At 42.1% G+C, this 21,475-nt stretch overlaps 1 protein-coding gene across 2 annotated transcripts in view; it reads right to left on the bottom strand.

Annotated features, from left to right (window-relative positions):
- Positions 1-9,714, bottom strand: part of LOC135260654 (contactin-associated protein-like 2) — a 245,155-nt gene extending 235,441 nt beyond the window's left edge. The window contains exon 1 of one of the 2 annotated variants that reach the window (XM_064346074.1): positions 9,184-9,714. In XM_064346074.1, the coding sequence (XP_064202144.1) occupies positions 9,184-9,271 (88 nt within the window). In that variant the 5' untranslated portion in view covers positions 9,272-9,714. The remainder of the gene's footprint in view (positions 1-9,183) is intronic. The other variant, XM_064346073.1, reaches the window with a different exon arrangement.
- Positions 9,715-21,475: the final 11,761 nt, after the last annotated feature.

The following is a 21,475-nucleotide window of genomic DNA, read 5'->3' on the forward strand; positions in this document are numbered from 1 at the left end:
ATACAGCCCCCCCCCCCCAACCTCCCTTAAACTAAAGATTAATTTAAAGCTCCACAGAAATATGCCTGTTAAATGTCGTTTTGCGAAGTAGATCATCGGAAATGTTTTTGTAAATTGGACATCGGTGCCTGTTAATGTGCTCCTATGTCAGCACGTCAAAACCCCTCCTGGTGCTGTCAGTTACTGAGTTGAACACACCGAACGCAATCAACCATGACTCAGGCGTCTGAAACCGAAGGGGAAATGGTGTTATTTTCAAACCGACATTCCTCTGAGACTGGGGTTGTACCGTTAACACTGTGAACCCTTTGGGGCGACGTAGCTCAGGAGGTAAGACCGATTGTCTGGCAGTCGGAGGGTTTGCCGGTTCAAACCCCGCCCTGGGCGTGTCGAAGTGTCCTTGAGCAAGACACCTAACCCCTAACTGCTTCTGGCGAATGAGAGGCATCAATTGTAAAGCGCTTTGGATAAAAGTGCTATATAAATGCAGTCCATTTACCAATGGACGGCCATCTCACCAGCTATTCAATTAAATATCATAAAGCATCGAAGGCGTTTAGAAATGTCCCACAGATATAAACGGTGCATGTTAATACACTCTCCACTGTGAGAGTACGATATCTGAATGATTACAGATGTTCTTCAAAATAAAATAAAAATAAAAAAAACATCAAAATCAAAAACCAGTTTATGGAAATCATCCTTCTGACATAAATTCAATTTTCAGCTATTAAGTTCCAATGGAGTAAGATTTTTTGTGTTAAATGAAGCCTGGTAGAGTTATTCTGCTAGATTACATGTGATCCCTGTTTAATATAAACTCTGTTTGAGTTGAATTGCCACTGAACATTTTACCACACAGAACACAATAAAATGCATTATTATATTATTATATATGATGTTATAGAACACCTTTATGAACTTAAAACCACGTTCAAAAATAGTTCTTCAAGGGGACTTGACATAACAGCATCATAGTTACTTTGATAAAAGTCTTCCCTTACACAAGAAGTGGTACCTGTTAATAATATTAGGTGTGTTAATGTGTTAATACATATGAACATACATGTGCTTGCACGTAAATGTGTTATCAACGTGTGTTTTAATATCTTATAAGATAAGCTAAAATGTAGAATTCAAACACATTTATAATTTGAAACCGGTAATATAGTGGATCAACTATGTGCCATTGATGACCTGCTAAATTGAACCAAATCTACTGTATTGTTGTGGAAAGAAAAGTGTTTCAACTGGATATAATGTGGGACTGACAACACATCGTAAACTCCCAGAAGAAAGGGCCCCAACAGGCTCCTCCGTGTCTCCATAGAGGAACCCTGTGTAGCTCTAGGGTTCTTTGTCAGGTAAAATGCTTAAATCAGGGAGCGTTCACACTTTTCACACCTGCCATAGAGGGTAATGGGTTCCCCCATAGAGACAAACCGAATAACCCAGTTTTTCCCCCTAAGAGTGCAGCAACCCCACCCAATACTGGGGTGTCCAAATCTGAGATGTGGTCCAAATGTTGCACCAGCAAATCTGGGTTGAGGAAGAGGAGCTCTGTGTGTCTCATACAGCAGCTGTTCTGTCGACTGGCAGCACTGTCTACTTTGACTACCCACAATGCAACTGGCACCTTTTTCTTTTACCACACTTAGCATGCGGCCCATGATTTTTATTTTTATTTTTTTGGCTTTCATCCGATCATTGTTTGCAGTAATTTAATCTGATCAGTTGGAAGTTCAACTGCTGCAGCCACATCCACCCCTACCTCAGCGAGTCAGCGTTTTTCAAGTCAAGGAAAATATAAATATTTAATGGCCAGAGCAATGGGAGCCATGTTCTTTTGCCTTTTATTGAGCACGAGGTGTGTGAAAGTGTGTTTCGCTCTCTTGCAGTTGACCGTGCGCAATAAAATGGCATTTCAGGAAAAAAAAAAAAAAAAGCTACAGATCTGTCTGCAGAAATGAACTGATATTGACATAACTGGGATTCATTAAGAACATAATCACTCACAATAAGCAGGCAGTGAATAAGCTGGTCTGCAATGACCTGCAACGAGTGAGCCGTGGTCATTTTTCACTGTGTGTGTACTCTGATCACCGTATCTGGAGAACAAAGTCTTGTTTTTGCGAACATCCATCCATCCATGTATTATCTATACCCGCTTATCCTGAGCAGGATCGCGGGGGGGTGCAGTGGCCTATCCCAGCGTGCATTGGGTAAAAGGCAGCAATACAACCTGGACAGGCTGCCAATCTATCGCAGGGCACACACACACCATTCACTCACACACTCATACCTATTGGCAATTTAGAGTCTCCAACTAGCCTACCTGCAATGTCTTTGGACTGTGGGAGGAAACCGGAGTACCCGGAGGAAATGCAGACACGGGGAGAACATGCAAACTCCACACAGAAAGGCCCCGAGCCGAGATTCAAACCCATGACCTTCTGGCTGTGAGGCGACAGTGCTGCCCACTGCACCACCGTGCCGCCATTTCTAGCAGAAAGCATTTATTATTTATACATTGACAAGATAACTTCTGAGTTTACCATTTCTCTAACCTGGTCGAACCTTCGCATCTGGTGCGAGCTGTTGCCCGTGAAACCAAATATATCTCAGTGCGCCATGCCATAAATAACCCATGACATAATCTGCATGTTCACACAAGTATAAATTCATAGGAGAGTGTTCAATAAAATGGAACAAGGTCAAATAACCACAGGGAAGCTGTTTTGCGTATTATAGTGTGTACATGTCTGTTCTCTTTGGGAAAACAAGGCCACAGCATCATGCATTTGTCATGTGACAAGTGCTTTATAATTGTAACAGCAGCATAACTATGACTGTAAATATCAATCTTTCTGACCTACATTTAAATTAAATTACTCTTACTTCTCCTGGATTATTTTTCATGTGACTACTGAATTATGCTTCTTTGATGTGTTGTCATAGGGCGCAGTCTTCAGTCTGTTCTAGTCAAGGTATCTTCAACATGTTTAAACTGCCTGGGGCAGTTCCATTTCAGTCAGGTGTGTTAAAGTTAAGATGAAGTTTGTTTAGTTCTTTCTCCTGGCTTCTTCTATGGAGGGTTGATGCACTATCTTTAGTCCGCACTTTCTTTTACAAAGTGGAGTTCTTAATTTAGACTGACAGTATTAATGTGAACTTGATTTGTGAAAAGCTTTCTAAACAGCCAGACTGAATTAATTAAATAAATGAGGTTATTAATCCTAAACCTTAATTGCGCAAGGACGGGAAAAAAAAACTGGAAAAACAAACAGACTGAAAAGAAACCCTAATGCAAGAAATTTAGCATTTTCAATTTGTTAATAAGGAATCATTCATTATAAGTGTATCACCTCTATACTTAAAAATTGCTATTTTTTATTTTTACATACAGATTAGAGATGTGGAAGTATTTACATTGCTAATAAATTAATGTATAAGTAGGACTATAGACATACTTAAGTGTTTTTTAATTGAATAGTCCTCTTTTGTAGAAGCTAATGCATGAATTAAGTCTTTGGCAACTATGCAAGGCTCGTCTCATTTAATTGCTGATGTTAAACTATTGTACTATTCAAAATCCAAATGCTAAATATGAGCAAGTTCACACTACAGGTCGATATAGACTTGAGCTAAACACTGAATACTAATTTGAGAAAGCCAGTACTGGATATTACATATAATCTCTGTTGCTAAAGGTCCCCAATTATGCTATTTTTTGCAATTTTATATCATTCCATAAGGTCTGTCCAGTGAGTCCCTCTCCCTTCAAGCTAAGCAGGTCATTTTCTGAAGGGGGGCGGGGGGGTCATTGTCAGGGTTTTATGTTGCATGCTCTATCTTTATTGGTTATCACTAATAATACGATGATGCCGCTCTCAATGTTAAGACGAGTATGGGAGTGCTTATGGAAATAGAAGGTCAAAGATTATTGGCTTGCATCGATTGAAATCCAGAATCTACTTCAGATCTGAGCCCGGTTTCACAAAGCAGGATTACTGAGTTAGCTGGATAACTGCACTGAGTAAAACCCAGAACCCTCTCAAATCTGAAACATGGACTGAAGTAAAAAGAGCCGTTCCAGGTTTTCACACAGCGCAATTATCCAGGTAACTGCTTCCTGAAATACCCCCCCGGAGCCAAATCTAACGGGCTTGTTTTGGTTTGTGATTTTATCGGGGAGCAAATGTAGCGAAACGTCATTGTTTTGCAGATTTCATATTTTACCGTCTTAATTGGGACACATTAGACAAGCGACCAAGCATTTAATAAAAGTCTAAAAAAACAAGGGGGGGGGGTGCCTTAAAGGTACAGCCCGACGTGGGCCGTTGTGATTCTACGTGGGCTGAAACAGTGGTGATTTTTCTTCTGTGCGTACAGTGGGATTAGACCTCAGGCATGACTTACCCTGGTGGGGAATGTTCTCACCTGCTGAGGGGTCAGCTACCTGCAGTTAACAAATGTGCCACAGGGGGCATCGTGACCTTGGTTCAGCAATTAATCGTGAGAATCATTACACAAGTCAAAGCCGTGCTGCCTAAGTCTGTCTCACTCGACTAAAAGATGTTGATTTGAGTGAGTCCAAAAACAAAATTAAAAAATTAAACATAAACAACAACAGACTGCACAGTAAACATTTCCAGCGTTAATTCAGATACAATAGATTGCAGATTCAAAATGGGACCATATTTACTCTGTAAGAGGTTGATTTAACACTGAGCATTTTACTGTGTAGAGAGTTTCTATTACAGTGTCAAGCCTAGGTAAGAGTTGCAACAATTACACGACTTGAAAAGCTGTTCCATGCTTTTTTTTTTTTTTAAACTAAAATTAACTGAACAAGTTAGCAGGACAGTCTGCCCTCCTTTCAGACTTCTGGCTTTTATTCGCGCAGGTAGAAATGACGAGAGACCGAAGGGACTGCGCTGGAGGAGGAGGCGCCACACCAGAGGCTCGCGAACTCCCGGTCTCGCGCGCGGAAGGATCGCGTTCGGACACAAACCGACTGCCCGGCGGGCGGGCTACGCCACACGCCTCGTCAGCCGCTTCACGCTCTGATAGTTCCGTAATAAAGAATATTTCCGGCGATCGGTGCGCTCGTTACCTTGAACTAATTTCCACACATGCCCCTGTGCTCAGCTGTCAGAACGGCATATCTGAATCCTATTTAGCTGCCTTTCCTTGTATATTTTCAAGATCTTAGACATCTTTCTCAGTGCGTGATGCCCAAAACTGAACACAACACTCTAAATGTGGTCAAAATCTGTCAAAGGCATTGTACAACATCAACATAACCTTCTTTGATTCATTGTCAATAATTTTTGCTATGCATCTTGGTGTCCTGTAGGCTTTTATACCATTGCAGCACAATATCTACATCCTGATGGACTACATCCAGTCTTTTTTTTTTTTTTAGAAGAGAGCACTGTGATTTTGTGCCTCCCGTGAAAGAGCCTTGTCCTAAATTTTCATTTCCCACAAGCAGAAATTTACATCCAGCTCTACTGAATGTCTTTGGCATTTGCCAGGTTTCTTCTCAGTTCTGGATTATGTTGGAATCGTCTTGGACTATCACAGCAGATTCCAAATTTTGTGTCATTGTGTCATTATTTTGTTACTAACAATCTGGCACAGCAAAATGTTCAGTGCTTTAAAAATCAATTCCTTCATCCAGACGTTGGGTTGGTAGTGCTGCTCAACCCATGGGGGTGAACATCATAAAATGGCACCTCTGAATTTAACATGCTAGGACTATTGCTTGATTAACACTAGACGTTTTACCGTGTGCCAAGATTATTTGTGTGTTTTGCAGAACAAGGGTCCTAATACTAATCCTCACGGGAGTCCACTTCCTACGACACCCTGGTGAGATACGGCAGTATGATGACAGGTCCTCTCTTCTATTCTACTTCACCGCAGATTTAAAACTCACTTCAAAACAGCCCCCTGCAATTCCTCCTGATGTCACCTGAGTACGAGTGTTTCTTGACAAGCTGTTGAATGCTTTTTGACAAGTATCAAGCACGCTTTGACCTGCTGCTAAAAAAAAATGTCAGCTCGATCCCTCAATGACAGGATTCCAGGATTTCACTTGATGTGCAAATTAAGTTGTCCTGCGCCCATACAGACCCCCCTTTCGTATATGCTGATATCGTAAGAGCGGAGGCGAGCGCTACGTAGCTAACGTCGCTGCTGGCAGACTGTGGAGTCTCTGAGACAGTCTGTGTTAAACATGCCGCGAGCATTTAGCCCCTAACTTTACTGTACAGACTGGGGGGAAATGGGCTGGAGGAGCACAGGAAAAAATAATCAACCTCCATTTTAACTTTGTTACCTGGGAGCGTTTACATCGACCCCCTCACTCCCGCCAAAATGAATCCTCCCTCCCCCCCCCCCAGAAGTGCCTTCACAAGACCTCTCCCCCTTATTATTCTCCAATAGAAAAGAAGACATTACAGTACCTGCTAATACAGAGCCCCCCCAACACCACCACCACCCCAAAAAGTTAATATAGGTTCAAATACACAAAAGACTGCACAACCACTATAGCTGCAGGGCCAATACAACATTATCGCACCCTGCTTCCAGTGTTGTCTGGTATGCCTCCTGTGTGGGTTGTTAACCAAGGCAACCAGGTGAATTGATTTTTTTTTTCTTTCTTCCCTCACACAAAAGTCCAGGGAACAAAACCGTGAACCCTCACCGGCTCTCCAGTGAGTTTTACTCTGTCTGTGCAGCACAAGCACGGCTCGGAAGGTCAATACACCCTCAGCCCACTAACAACCCCAACAAAAACACTTCCTGCAAATGGCGTAGGTTTTCTTCTTCATTTTCGGGGCAAGTCACGTCCATGTGTCCAGCGTCCGCGCTGTTTCATATGAGTGTAAAACATAATGTTTGTTGGATGCTGGGTGAGCAAGTAGTTCAGTCTACAAAAGGTGACCGGGATGCTAGATAACCTATGACACCTAAATATATGAAGTATTTGCAAATGTTGTACCATCTATGTGCCACCATTCTTATAGATGATTCTTATAAAACAGCCACCATTAAAATAATAATAATAATAATAATAATAAAGTTTGGAATAAAACCTTCTGTTATTTATCCAAAAGTTTTTGTGACTTGCTGATTTCATTATTCCAAACTCATCTGATCTTTCTCAGCCATCGTTCCCGTTCATAAAGTCCATTGCTTCTAGCTCATAGTGTCGAATGCCACGGCTTAAGCCTTATTGGAGACGTGCTGCTTTGAAAGTTAGTTAGAATCTTTATTATTTCAATGGGGAAATTTGTTCTACAGCTCAATGGCAACCGCATAATAATAACCCACGACAACAGATGAACACCAGTTGAGATCAACCGAATAACTGCAGCATTGTTTTCAGCGTTATTTTCCGTGGAATGTGGGCAGCAATAGAACAATCAAGTTTTTCATTGGATAAGAGGGTGAGTGTGTTTACCGGCGAGCAGATAGAAGAAAGATTCCGAAATCGAAAACGCAAAGGTAATAGACTACCTAGTTTTCCACTTTACAATTCAGCTATACTATAAAGTTACTACGCCAGGAAGCTCTACCTGAAAACGCCGGATCGTATTTCTGAAGCTATAGTTGACCCTGTAAATGTTACGGCTTGATGAGGCTACGTTTCGTTTTGCAGCCCTAACTGCTCACCGGTGTTGTCATCTCGTTGCACAGCCCAATAAACCAGCAGGCTCCCGATAAATACTTGAAAACTGAGGAACACATTAGGTTATGATCTGAAATATTTGCGATTAAAACTACTGAAAACCGCATGTCAGTTCCAAGGCATTATAATCTGCTTATATTGCAGTATGATTTTCTGCGTGACATCTATTTTATGTCACATTAATTACAAGCAATATCTCATTACACAAAGATGATTGCTGTTGTGCTACCAACCGCTAACCTGCTGAACTCCGTGTACCTCACTAGCGTCATATTATAGCAGACTGGGATCGGCGTGATAACGGGACAGTTTTAAGAGATAGTCTACCACACGCCAGTTGAATGTTTTATTGAATGACTGGTCGCGTGTACGTGTGTGTGCGTGTGCGTGCCCGTGTGTGCGCGTGTGTTTGCAACACATGTTAAACATACCTACTCTAGATGCAATTAATTGCCTTTCAACTACTGGGATAAACTACCGCGCTAATCAATACTGTATTATTTTACCATAAATTCAACATAGATTTTTAATCCAGTGTGTCCTAGCAGGACTCTCGGGGTTGTGAAAAAGCACCGCGATGCAGTTGCTGCGGAACACACACGCACAAAAGAAGAACAATTCTGTTAAGCCAGAAACCAGCGCTAAGCGTAGAAACGCATGTTTTGGGATTCCGTTGTAACCTCATCGCGGACAATCACATGGAGATGAAGGTGATGACACTAGTGCGCGTTCAAACCGGGCACCGAGAGGAACATAACTTATTTAGGCTACTACAACAGTGCAAGCTCTCTAAATGCGAATAGCCTAAGTCTTTGTGAAAGGTTACTGTTTTTGTAGGTGTGGTGGACAATGTATGTGTGATTCGTGTGTCTGAGCCCGGCAATCCAAGTGCGAGATCAATGTAGCCTATCGCAGAAATAGGCGCTGCATCGATGCATTTTGAAGGTAAGATAAACCGGCATATTTCTGTCACAACACAAATCGTAAATTTCATATCAACAGTGCGTTGTTTTGAAAGTTACATCGTCTTTCTTACATTGCTCTGAGTTGCAGTATTCATTGAAACGCATCGCAATAAATCACCCCTCATTGCCGTGTATTACTTTAAAAAAGATGTAAACTTTTCAAGTAAGCTTCACACGTATGCGATTTGAATAACACGTCAAAAGCATCCGGGTGGAAATTGCCAAATAATCTTAGCCAATGATCAACCAACGTTCATTTTAAAGATGACAATCTGCTTGAAAACGTGTCATTTGTTTACCACCCCGTGCCTGTCATTGTTCACAAAGCAGAATGCGACCTAATTCAAGGGAATATTTAAAGAATGCGACGAGAAACCCCCAATATCATCGCAAAAATAAACGCACGTGACAACAGCGATAGCTGGACGGTCAGGACGCCGCGTTCAGAAATTCTAGAAAGCCCCGTCAACTGGAAGAAGAAAGAAGTAGCGAGGTGCATCATCCTCTCTTACTTACGGGATGCTGGTAGCGCCGCGGTGAAGCTGAAGATGCGGCCAGAGATCCAGAGCAATAGCGCTATCCCTAGTCCGGGGAACCACGGCATATTCACTTTTGCTCTACGGTATAGAAAATAAAGAAACGCAAACCCGCTTCCTGTCGGTTACGTTCTCCGTGGTGATGTTTTGAGCCGTCCCTTCCACACAAGCAGCCAAAGCAGAAGACAGACTCGCTTGGTTTTGTTTGCAACGAATAAAGAGGTGGCTGCCCCTGCGGTTCTAACCAATGGAATACTACAGCACTACGCAATACAGCTTCTCCCTATACACTGCCCGTGACAGGCAGCCCTTCCTTAAAATAATATTCGCAGTTTTCAAAATATTTCTCCGAGCCGCATTGTTCCGCCCTGCTCCGTCCGAACGGCATGTCACATTGTCGCTATAGCCGGTAGAAGAAGAAGAAGGAAAAAAAAACCGAAACCAAAAAAAACAAAGAGCCCGATGAAGGTCGCTGTCCAGGTGCTGAAGTTATTAGTTAACGCATCCTTTTGTTCCCCATTTAGATTAAGATGGTACAGTCCACCGAGCGTAACCCACCCCCCTTCCGCACACCCAACGGCTCAAATCAGGGAGCAGAATCCGAAAGGCTTCGGCTTTGTTGGGGACAGGGCTTATAAGAGGTAAGAATCACATCGACACGTGCACGGTATGTAACCGTACTGCAGTTTGAACGTCAAGAGCTGTTTTAACGTACGTCTATGTACGTTTTTCGGTTAGACTTACGAGAGATAGGCTACATGTGAGCGACCAAACGGATACCTGCCTTTTATTTATAGTACCCGGGAAAATAGTTATTCCCGGATAAGATGTTAGTGTACTTTCCTGTCTTGGTTTGCAATCTTTTATTCATTTGTTATTTTTAATAATTTAAAAGTTGTTGATTTGATGTGCAATTTATTGATTGATAGATAGACTAATTAAATAATGACAGTGACCAGTAGGGTTTTACTGCAGGTAGATTGGCAATAACCTGCATCATCACTACTTTGAAAATGAATGATGAGAATAACGATGATGAAGGTGATGAAATTATTATTGACAGTCAAATATTTTCACACTTAATATATTCACATGCCTGAAAAGTTTCGGAAGGGATTTTTTTCATTTATTTAAATACAATATTCTTACCACTTAAAGGTACATTCTCACAATATGCTTCCACACAGTAAAATGCCTTCTGTTAATTCAACTCTTAAAGAGTATGAGTCCAATATGGACCGTATATGCACTCTGTAAGAGTTGATTTAACACTGAACATTTCACTGTATATATTGCCAAAGAAATCCCACAGGAATGCTTAGATCTGTGAACATTTTACTGCCGTAACAGTCCATGATGAGTTCGAGCAGCCATGTTTTTCTTCTTCTTCAAAAGCTCCTCATAGCACATGATTAACTTCCATGATACAGTGTCAATGCCCAACCAGTTAATACTGTTAATGTCACATTTCCAATGCTTATATTGGAATAATATTTCCTCCAAGGTAATATTCTGTTGGAGAAAGGGATTTTATATACAGTTATGTACATATATAAATCATTCTCAGCATTTAAGTGTTCTTTTATTGACTGTTATTACTGTCCTTTGTTGCTTATGTAAGATGGTCCAAGAAACCAATCTTTATAACTTTAGAACCTAATTTGTTCTTGCTCGGAATTACAAACCTAATTTGTTCCTGTTTTCACGCACTACATTGCACATTACCCAGATATGAATAGTGTATTGGTGTGAAAAGACAGACACTGGTTGAGCTTAAACTCAGCCACGGCTGATTCTGTCCGCATCAGTGAAATTCAGGGAGGCAGGAACCCAGTCTCCCACTCAGGGCTCCTGCTCGTGCCCCCGCCTGCCCCCGGAGAGAAGATTACATTGGAATAACTGCGCAAACTAATAATTTGACGCGTGCGTCGCTGCTGAATATGCTCTTGAGCCAGGCCGGCTTTCCCATGGTGATTGGCAGCTCATTAAAGCTGACCCGCTGGAAATTAATGCGGAGGGTCCGTGGTGATTTGCAGGTGCTATTCAAATGTGACTGTCCTCCTCCTGCCTTTTGTTCCGAGGGGTATAATTTCAGCCTGAGCGGGTTTTCATTAATTTCCCCGGGATTGCCTTGGCGTCTGTGAACCTTCGAGGTGAACCGGATCAAACCGGTTCTAATATCTACCGGTAGTTTCAGACCGGGTTCTCTCCTGTCATAACCCCTAAACTAAACTATGGGGGGGGGATTAAATTGAAGATAAAATATAGTGATCAGTCCTACATGCTTCTTCTATTAAAACTGGAAAATAACAGGAATAGAATAGAAAAACTTTATTGTCCATTAAATATAAAATAAAATGGAATAAAACATGAACATCATTCTTGGTATTATCTTATTAATTTATCTGGCCAAAATTTGTGATGATTGATGGTTAAAATCCATCTCTTAGGAGCCGAAATAGCAAGGGCTTGAGCTTGGAGTAGGAAGTAACAGATTAAGTAAGGGGTTGAGGGCGTATCACACTGAAGTGTGTCTTATGTGGTTACGACTCATTGAATCGGCGAAGTGCCTTCATCGAACCCAATACTTCGGATGAATGCGGGGCATCTGTGCAAATCGCCTTTTTTTAAAATGCCATTCAGCGGGTTTTTAAACAGGCTGTAAATCTCCCTCTTGAAGAAAGTGAGACGTGTCCACAGGCCATTTTGCAGATGATGTGGCTCCGGAACAGATAGCAGTATCATTTTTCCGGTATGGCAGATATATGATCTCCTTTTAGCGGATGTCAGATGGAGACGTGTGGCGCTGGAGTACTGTGAAGGCCTGGTCTGTCCGAATCCCCGGCTTACAGGGCAACTAAAAAAAAAAAAAAAAAGCTTGCAGTTCCGTGCCTTCTTTTGGATGGAGAAGAGTAAATTAAACATACGCTGCATGTACACCTGACTGTGGGCGAGATTCTGTTTTTTGTTGGAAGGATAAGGAACTGGAGAGTTGGAGATGTTTTTTTAAAATATCTTATTGATAACACACACACACACACACACACACAGGTGTTAAATTAGAGGCTATGGGAGAAACTGGTTTCTTAATGAGGTTTACATTTGGGCACAGCTCTCCACGGATGGCAGTACACTATAAAGATGTCAGGGAGACAGAGAGAACAGAGACCAGAGGAGACAGAGAGAGGTCAGAGGAGACACAGGGAGACCAGAGGAGACAGAGAGAGAGACCAGAGGAGACACAGGGAGACCAGAGGAGACAGAGAGAGAGACCAGAGGAGACACAGGGAGACCAGAGGAGACAGAGAGAGAGACCAGAGGAGACACAGAGAGACCAGAGGAGACACAGAGAGATCAGAGGAGACACACAGAGAGACCGGAGGAGACACAAAGAAGAGAGAGACCAGAGGAGACACAAAGAATAGAGACCAGAGGAGACAGAGAGATCAGAGGAGATACAAAGAAGAGAGACCAGAGGAGACAGAGAGATTAGAGGAGACACAAAGAAGAGAGACCAGAGGAGACACACAGAGACAGGAGGAGGCAGGGAGATGAGAGGAGATCACAGGGAGACTGGAAGAAACAAAGAGGAGCCACAGTTCCAACAGGACTTGTTGTATTTCACTGACCCTTCCTTCTCCTGCTACATAGGCAGAAATATCCGGAATAATATACAAATTCACCAAAGCGTAACACAAATTCTCTCACCATACAAACTTATTGCTCGGTGGCGCTTTACTATTATTCCACAGGAAAGTCAATCAAACCCTGCCTGTCCTGGTGGAGGAGGTGGAAAACATCTCAGACAAGCACTCAGGCCTGTAGTCTTCTGTGGGTGTTACGCCACGTGTGGAGAACATGATGAAGGATGATTCATACGACGTATCGCGTTTCTTCACTGCTTAGGTGATCCATTGTCAGTGTCCTTTGCCCTGCTGTACAGCGTTGGCAATGGTAGGTGTTACACCGACCATAGCATTCTGCAGGTTTCTCTACGAGGGGTATGACTTCTTTTGCGAGTGAATATTTGCCGAAGGGTTCACGTTCAACTGAATTTATATCATTTTTTAGTCTTGTGTTGGCAACAAAACAAGCATTTTTTTGGTTAACTTAAACTGTAGGGCATTTGGGGGATGTTTTTTTGTGGTGCAACCCTTGGATGTTCCCAGTTCAGCAGTGTAACACATTAATCTCTACACTCTGGTTTCGTAAAAGTGCAGATATTGGTTTGATTAAACCCATGGTTCCAATCCAAACTGAAGAAAGGTTGGTCAATAGTATAGACATGGAGACTGATAGTCTCCACCAAAACTAATCATGCAAAAAAAAAGAAAAGCTGAATCATGCTTAAAGTGTAAACTGTCCCAGAATAATGAAATGAAAAATCTATTCGTTATGGATCTTCGATGGAGCAATGATGCACCCCACTGCCAGGACGGATCAATCATATCAACGCTGAACAAGTCCTATGGGTCAAAGTCCAATGTCGGCCAAATTAAGCTCAGCAGCAAAAGCCCTGTTCCATGCCTTTTCCCTGCGTTGCCAGAAACTCTATTTGAGACATTTCTATTGCATTATTTTCTATTAATTAGGTATAGTCTGATGTTCGGTTAAAAAATCAAGGCCGTGATGCAGCGGGGGAAAGAAAGAGAGTTAGCTCTATGGTAGATGGCATCCCTGCGTTTGCACTTACAGTCTGCAGCGTTTCCTCTTCAAACCCTCCATTAACAGATCAATATCATATTCTTACTTCCTGATTGCGCGCAGATCCACAGGGCTCAAGGCAATGTTCTTACTTAATCTGTTTCCGTTACCAAGTGGTGTGGTATTGACGTGTGGTGCGCGTTCTGGCACAAAATGGCTGCCGCAAGTTGTGGTGATATTGTGAAAATGGCTAGTTGTTGAGGTCAGTCTATTGCACCTCATTTTTAGAGTGTTGTGAGTTTTTCAAAAGGGATGAAAGATAGGCCTGTTTGATGATAGTTTTTGCTGTTGTTGTTTTTGTCATTGTTTTTTTTTTTTTCAAATAAACATTAATGGACTATTGGTAGTGGTAGAGATACACAAAAAATATAGACAGATGGGAGAAATAACTTTTAAAGTATCAAAGCGGTGGAGCAAATTTTATCTTTGAACACTTGAGTGGAAATGCAATCTTCTTTGTGTTTGCTTTTTTATGAACAACTTGTGAGACCTAATTTAGACAGAGGAAGTCATAATGGAATTTTTCTATGTTGAAGGACTGTGTTTATATATAAACAGTGCAATGACTACGCATATGAGCATCAATATTTTTGTTTGATTGTTCGGTTTCCATGGGGAATCCCATTGTTGACCAGTTTGCATGTTCTCCTCGTGTCCATGTGGGTTCCCTCCGGGTACTCCGGTTTCCTCCCACAGTCCAAAGACAGGTTAGGCTAATTGGAGAGCCTAAATAGGCCATACCATAGACGTGAGTGAATGGTGTGTGTGTCCTGCGATGGATTGGCGGCCTGTTCAGCATGTATTCCTAGCCCTCTCCAAATGCATCCTGGGATTGGCTCCAGGGATAAGTGGGTTGGGTAATGGATGGATGGACGGAATTTTATTGTCTGAGCATAGGGAAGTCGACTGTCATCTCCTTGTCCCGTACGTTAATACTTTAGCTGTGTGGGTTATCCCAGGTTCACTATACATAATGCATACGCTGTGTAAGTAAGTACAAAAATAAGCATAATAATATGAAGACTGATAGTGGATCCTGTCAATTCAGTCAACAGGGGGGAAGTCACCCATCCTTTGCCTTGTGTTGTTTTGTTGTTTTTTTGTTTTTTTTCCTGGTTGGAATAAAAATCCATTATGCCAACGAGGGAAAATGTGTGTTTAAAAACCTCAGAGAGTGTATAAAACAACCACAAAGCCAGCCTGTGCCAGAGGTAGAACAAGAAGAACGACCCCGGGCACAGCCTAACCGTGCGGAAGAACGACTCGCTGTGCGAGGGGTCATTTCTCTTGCGCTTCCCTCTGTTACGGGTGAAGCCCGCAAAGCGGCGCCGCTCCATCTCGCCTATGACCGCAAACGACTCGTTTGAACCGGAAACGATGCGAAAACTGAGCCCTTTCAGAATGACCGCAGGACCTCGGCTTTCACCCCTCAGTAATCAGCAAGGATGGAGCAGAATTGAATGCAGTCAGCTCTCACCTCTTGTGAAAAAAATAAATAAATGAATAATAATAATAATAATAATAATAATAATAACATGATCGGAATGAGGATGGGATTTTGGGAGATATGTATATTTGATAGCAGAACTTCGATTATTTCACGAGCACTATGCAGCTTCAAGGGCCACTTTTTCACCAGTAAAAATGTGATTAATGCCAGCTGTCTGTTAAACTTACCTCGGTTCCGTCGACCGTTGGAATTCTTCGTGTATATTTAAACCTGTTTTTTTTTTTTTTTTTTCGTTTTAACTTTAATGAAAATCCTCGGCGAGATGCGGGCGCAAAGACGCTAAGGCTGGGCCCTATTTATCTTCGAGCTCCCATCAGGCATCCCTTCCGCCCCGCCGGAGCCGAAAATCCGACTCCGGCTCCCAGCCCCCGAGTCGTCCGCGGGCCTGGATTTCATTTCCGCCCACGTCGTCCGAGTTGTTTTCCTTTCACACCCAGCCCCGGCCGCATAAAACAAACAGAACCGAGCCCCATCGCCGGTGCAGCATGGGGGCGGCGGCAGCCCAGACTGACAGGCGCTAACAGTCATTGTGGATAACAGAGGAGAAGCCCGGTTTTTTTTTTTTTTTGTTTTGTTTTTTTTGTTTTTTCGGATAACGGTCTGCCAGCATGCCCTCAGTTCGTCGGACCATATTAATTTTACTCGCAGGGGGAAACAATATTTCAGAAAAATCCGCAACAGTCCAACATCAAATACACTTTCCTTCTTCCCTGTCCGCACAGCTATATGATTGCGCCGCGGTCAATATTGGAAACGGAGAGTGACTGTGCTCTGGAATTTTCTTTTATTTTTCGTCTAAAAAAAGAACTGTACGCTAGTTTTTATTTAGTTACTTATTTTCTATGAAGAACAGAAAAGGCCGTCTTCCCCTTCCTCGATCACAGTACAGTAAATACAAAAAAGTTTTTTGTGAAGTTGGAAGTAAATGATATACATATATATTAATGAAAAAAAGTTAGAACCTCAGCGAGCACTAAATGTCTGATCTACCTTTATGTTCTTGCAGGTCCATTTAAATAATTGCATATGCAGGTATAAGTAATGCTTTTAATAATGGTGCAATTATTCCTGCAGAGCTAATGGATATTCTACAGAAAAAGAGGTTTTAAAATAAGGCAACAAAGAAAATAAAATTATTATGAATTACAACAATTTCGAATAAGACAAAAGAAACAAAAGGAGCTGGACTGAAAACTGAAACGTCATTAAAGATGAGGCAAATTAGTTCACTAAAAATCAATAGAGAAAAATCTTTTTTAGCTTGCAATAAAATATAAATTTAAATTGACAGCCAAACTGAAATGCTAACTATCTTCTCTTTTGGAATGTGCAATTGCATTCTATGGCCACGGTAGCACCTCAGATTAAATTTCTCTGTCCCTCTCTGAAAATGTCATTTATATTTGTTTGCGACAGTATAGCCAGAAGTATGGCCATTTTATCCCCCATTTCTGACTTAATTTAGAAAGCCTATTTATGAAGGTCCATTCTATCACAACAATGTCCTCTGAACTCTGGGTTATTTTCACGGTGCAAGCACCCCGCCGCCAAGCCATCTGAGATGCAGGGCAAGAGCACTATAACCAGAGCCTGTTATAGGTGGAGGTGATTCAAACGCAGTCATCCTGCATCTCAAACTACTGAGAAGGTGGAGCTTAAAACATGCTCGGGCACTCAAATGTCATCCCTGCTGTAATCTGAGCAAAGTCTGGTAAGAGTCAGGGCACATCCCTTTGCTCATGACCACGGGTGATGAGCAGTCACCCCCCTCCAACCCCCACCACCCCAAAAACGCTGCCTCCAATGTTGCATCGCACTGATGGAACTCTCAGCCACCGCTGGCTCAGAAACGAGATGAGATTTTCAATAAGACCTCACTTCTCATCGTGCTCACGACACCTTTACAAATGCTTCATAAGGCTTCATGACCTGTCATAACATGTCACAAGCCCGTTGTTTTTGACAAACGCATAAGACATTTCACATGTATCGTTCGCTATAATATATATTCCTTGTTGACTTACTGAATTGTTAACAATGTATTAATTGTCTTTCGCAAACATCGCAATTAGCCAGTCAACAGCATAATTAGTCACTTGACTGTGTTGTTTAAGTGCTGACAGAGAGATCCCTAAGGGGCGACAATTGAAAAACAAGTTTACATCCCTGTGGGTTGTATGATGCAGACAATTTGTTCTCCGTGTGTATGGGTCCAATAGGCACTCTCCAATGAAAAAGTTACTTTGTCAGAGTAAAATATAATGACAGTTGAAGTAACATGGACCTGTAAAGTAACATTGAAGTACTGTGCAGCAACAAGTGAAGTGTTAAATAGTTTTCGTATTTCGTCTAATGTCAGGGATTCTGGTGAACCAGGTTGCTCTTGAAAACAAGATTTTGACTCTTAATGAGCCTAGACTTGTTAAATAAAGGTTGGATGAAAAACAGGTCTATATTTCCTTTAAGTGTTTTTTTTTTTGAGAGTTGGGGACCATGACCTGTGACCAGAAGCTTTCAGGTTTTAGCATTAATTGGACTTATGCTGCTTTGCCGTTCAACAAGGTTTCTATAAAAACATTTCCTAGGAATTGTCTACCTATACATGGATAAAATGTGAATGATGCAAGTTACTCAGAATGACACCGCCTCCAGTTCAGTGATTTATACTGAGACTGCTTTGATTCATAAGACACCATACTTTATGTCTTAAAACTTTTTTAATTTTTAAAAATCTGCTATCCAGCTGTGAAATATATCCAGCTGAGCGATTACTTCTTGAAGCAAAAAAAATAATCAGACGCTGGTGGGGTGGATTTGATGGATCTAGCGGAGTTCGACAGGCGATGGGTAGTAAGAAGTCCAGGCAAAAAATATCTACAGTCAAAATGTTGAGACGCATTAGGAAAGATAAAACAGCATTCAAGTGCTCCTCATTTCTCAGAAAAACCTGAAGTGAAACACAGTTCTTGTTTAACACATACTTACATTGGTGTATTACTGTACAATTTCTCACTTAATAATATGTGATTTATAGTTGGAGTGTCTGTATTTATGTGGAATTACAGAGGGATTGAAGCAAATTTCTTTCTTTCTAGGGATATGTATTTAATATCCTGCCAGTGCCACTTGGAAGGATCATTTGCCAATGTTTGGTTTGGTCGACCAGCTCTTTCCCTGGGTTTTTGTGTTCCCAAACAGGTATGCATGCTAACATCCTTTATGTGCTTACAAGCAATTACTGGTGTTAATTGTAGAAGTAAAACCAAACAATGTTTCAACCTGGAAGGCCTTTCAGGGTGAGGCATTGTTTGGTTTGGCAGGAAGTAAAAGAAGGGGAGCATATATTTCTGTTAGCCTAGCCTCTTTTTGACATTTTGATGTTGCAGACCTTTTTTTTTTCTTCAGCACTGAGGACAGATGTCTATGTCACTGTTTTTTTTTTTTGTTTTTTTTAACAAGTTAACCGTAGAGGTTGCCACATATTTTTTCCTCAGAATGAAACTGTCATGTTGGAACATTTCTCTTGGGATTTTTTTTCATTTATAGGTTTGTTAAGACTTCCCCTCAGTTTTGTCACAGCCAAGTGTGCCTCTCAGGTTATAGCTGCTACACACACACACACACACACACACACACACACACACGCACGGTGCCAGGGGAGCCTTGGCTGGAGTGTGTGCACTCCTCAGTCGCAGAACAGTGATTATTTTCCACCCAGCGGTCTTACAGAGGAGAGCGAGCGCGGCAGAGGGAGTGCCAGAGTGCAGCGGAGAGACTTCTCCCTCACCAATGACAAACGGAAGCCTGTCAACGCGCGTCATGTGCTCGGGCGGAGCAGACGCGACCGTAACCGTGGAGAAAAGCCACCCCTACGTCTCGCAGGTCAAAGCCGGACACTCCCTGCGAACGTGAACTCTCGGTCACCGGTTGGTTAGTCCGACTCCAAGGATATAGGTTTTTTGGTACGAACATGCCATTGGCCGCCTATTTCAGCCGGAATGCTCCTCCCCTTCCGCTGTCTCCCGAGACTATTTTGCAAGGGCACTGCCACTGCCTCCTTGGCTTAGCGCCGCCCAAGACGATTGTGAATGATTTAAAGTAATACAAACGAGCCAGAGCGTTTTTTTCCCCTATACAAGAATGATAGTTGGTTGAGCCAGACCTTTCTCCAGCACTGGCACAGCGCTGAAACAAAGTGTGGAGATAGGTCTGGCTATGCGAGACTACCGGTTGGTTAATGATGCTGCTGGTGCCCCATGCTGTCTACGTCAAAACATCTCATTTATACAGCAAGGTCACCTTTGCAAACCGAGCCACTCGAGTCAGGAGGTCCAGGATTTCATTTGTGTTAGGAATTTCCCATACGCTTTCCCATCTTACTTATGCCAGCAAATTCGGTTTTTGAAATCTGAATTTCTCTGAATGCTTCTCTTATGCTTCTGTCTATTTTAGATCACTCTTGAAGGTCTACAGCTTGCTTTGTCAACAGGTCCTTATGTAAATCATCGTAGGCCAAGAAGAAAAATAAACTGACATCAGTATAATGAGATACAATATTGTATTTTCAGGTTGGCTGAGGCACAACCAAACAGCTGATAGACATCTCCATTTTATTATCATTCTGTGCTTCTTGAAATTGGAAAACCGATGAATATTGGAATAGCATTTGAAAAATTGAGAACTGTATATTTTTATACAGAAGTGTGAAATACTGCAATATTTGGCCCTCGTTTGCCTAATATTAACACAAAGACAATATTTTCCAGGTCTTCCTTCAGTATCACACCAGCATTTATCCTGTAACATAGGTGGGGCTGACCTTTCTCTCCAGATAAACTCAACCACCCATTCATGAGATTATTACTCGTGTAAATGGAGCTGGAAAACTATGGACTGGACCAGTGGTCTCCAACCCTGGTCCTGGAGAGCTACAGGGTCTGCTGGTTTTTGTTTTCACCTTAAAATCAGCGCCCAGTTGAGACCCAAGACACCAGGTGAGTTGAGTTAACTGTGTAATCGACTGCTATAATTGATCCATGAAGTGCAGAGTCACCATGAAAACCAGCAGACCCTGTAGCTCTCCAGGACCAGGGTTGGAGACCACTGGACTGGACCATGACCCTCCTGGATGCGGACTGAGAAATGTATACATGGTGAAGCTAAACTGACAGCATCGGTAGGGAGCGACATGTAGACAGCAAGTAGAGATCCATGTCTGCTCGCCGGAGAAGCAATCAATATTCCCTTACTCACTTCCTGTCAGGCTCTTAGGAGTGCTTAGTGAGGGCTGTCTGTGTTTTATTGTTGGAGACTGTTGATTAGTCATGTCTTGTGTTTTTCTCCATGCATTTCAGGTAATTGCTCCTTGTTATTTTGGTACCGAATCCCTGGATCATGTTCTGTAAATATCTCACCAGAAGGAACCCCATAATGACTCTGTTGTTGTTGTTGGTGTTGTTGTGTTTTTTTTTTTACATTCTGGGGTAACGTAGGGTCAACACACACAAATACAGCGATCAGTGATGATCACCCAAAGCCTCTGTATTACAGCGATTTTCCCTTATTTCCCAATAAATCTACTAAAGCGATGGATCATGAATAATAATGAGGATTTCTTTTTTATCTTTCAGCCCCCAGTAAAAATCTTTGAGAGGAAGGAAGCCTAATAAAGTTCAATGCTCCTGGGCTTATTTGTACACATAAATCTCTTTCACAGAGAGTGTTTCGGCCTTGCATTTAAAGTTATTTTTTAATAAGCTGAGTTAGACACAAAGGGAAAGCCTAAAAAACATTCAGAGTATTTCTTTCTTTCTTTTTTTTTAAACAATGTCTGCCGTACACACTGCAGCAGAAAAGTAATGGCCCGAATTTAGGAATGCAATTTCCCAGGCTATCTGTGTGCTAAGCATTAGCACTTGGTGCAGTGATGCATCTTGTGCTGCAGAATCTAATCTTGGTTTGTGGCGGCACCAATAGCAGCTTCCAGTCCCACAAGAAACAGGAGGGAGAATTTCAGCCAACTGGGTTTCAACAGTCTCGTAACTCTTCTTCTTGAGTG

Source organism: Anguilla rostrata, chromosome 8, assembly GCF_018555375.3.
Source record: "Anguilla rostrata isolate EN2019 chromosome 8, ASM1855537v3, whole genome shotgun sequence".
In the NCBI taxonomy this organism is placed as follows: Eukaryota; Metazoa; Chordata; class Actinopteri; order Anguilliformes; family Anguillidae; genus Anguilla; species Anguilla rostrata.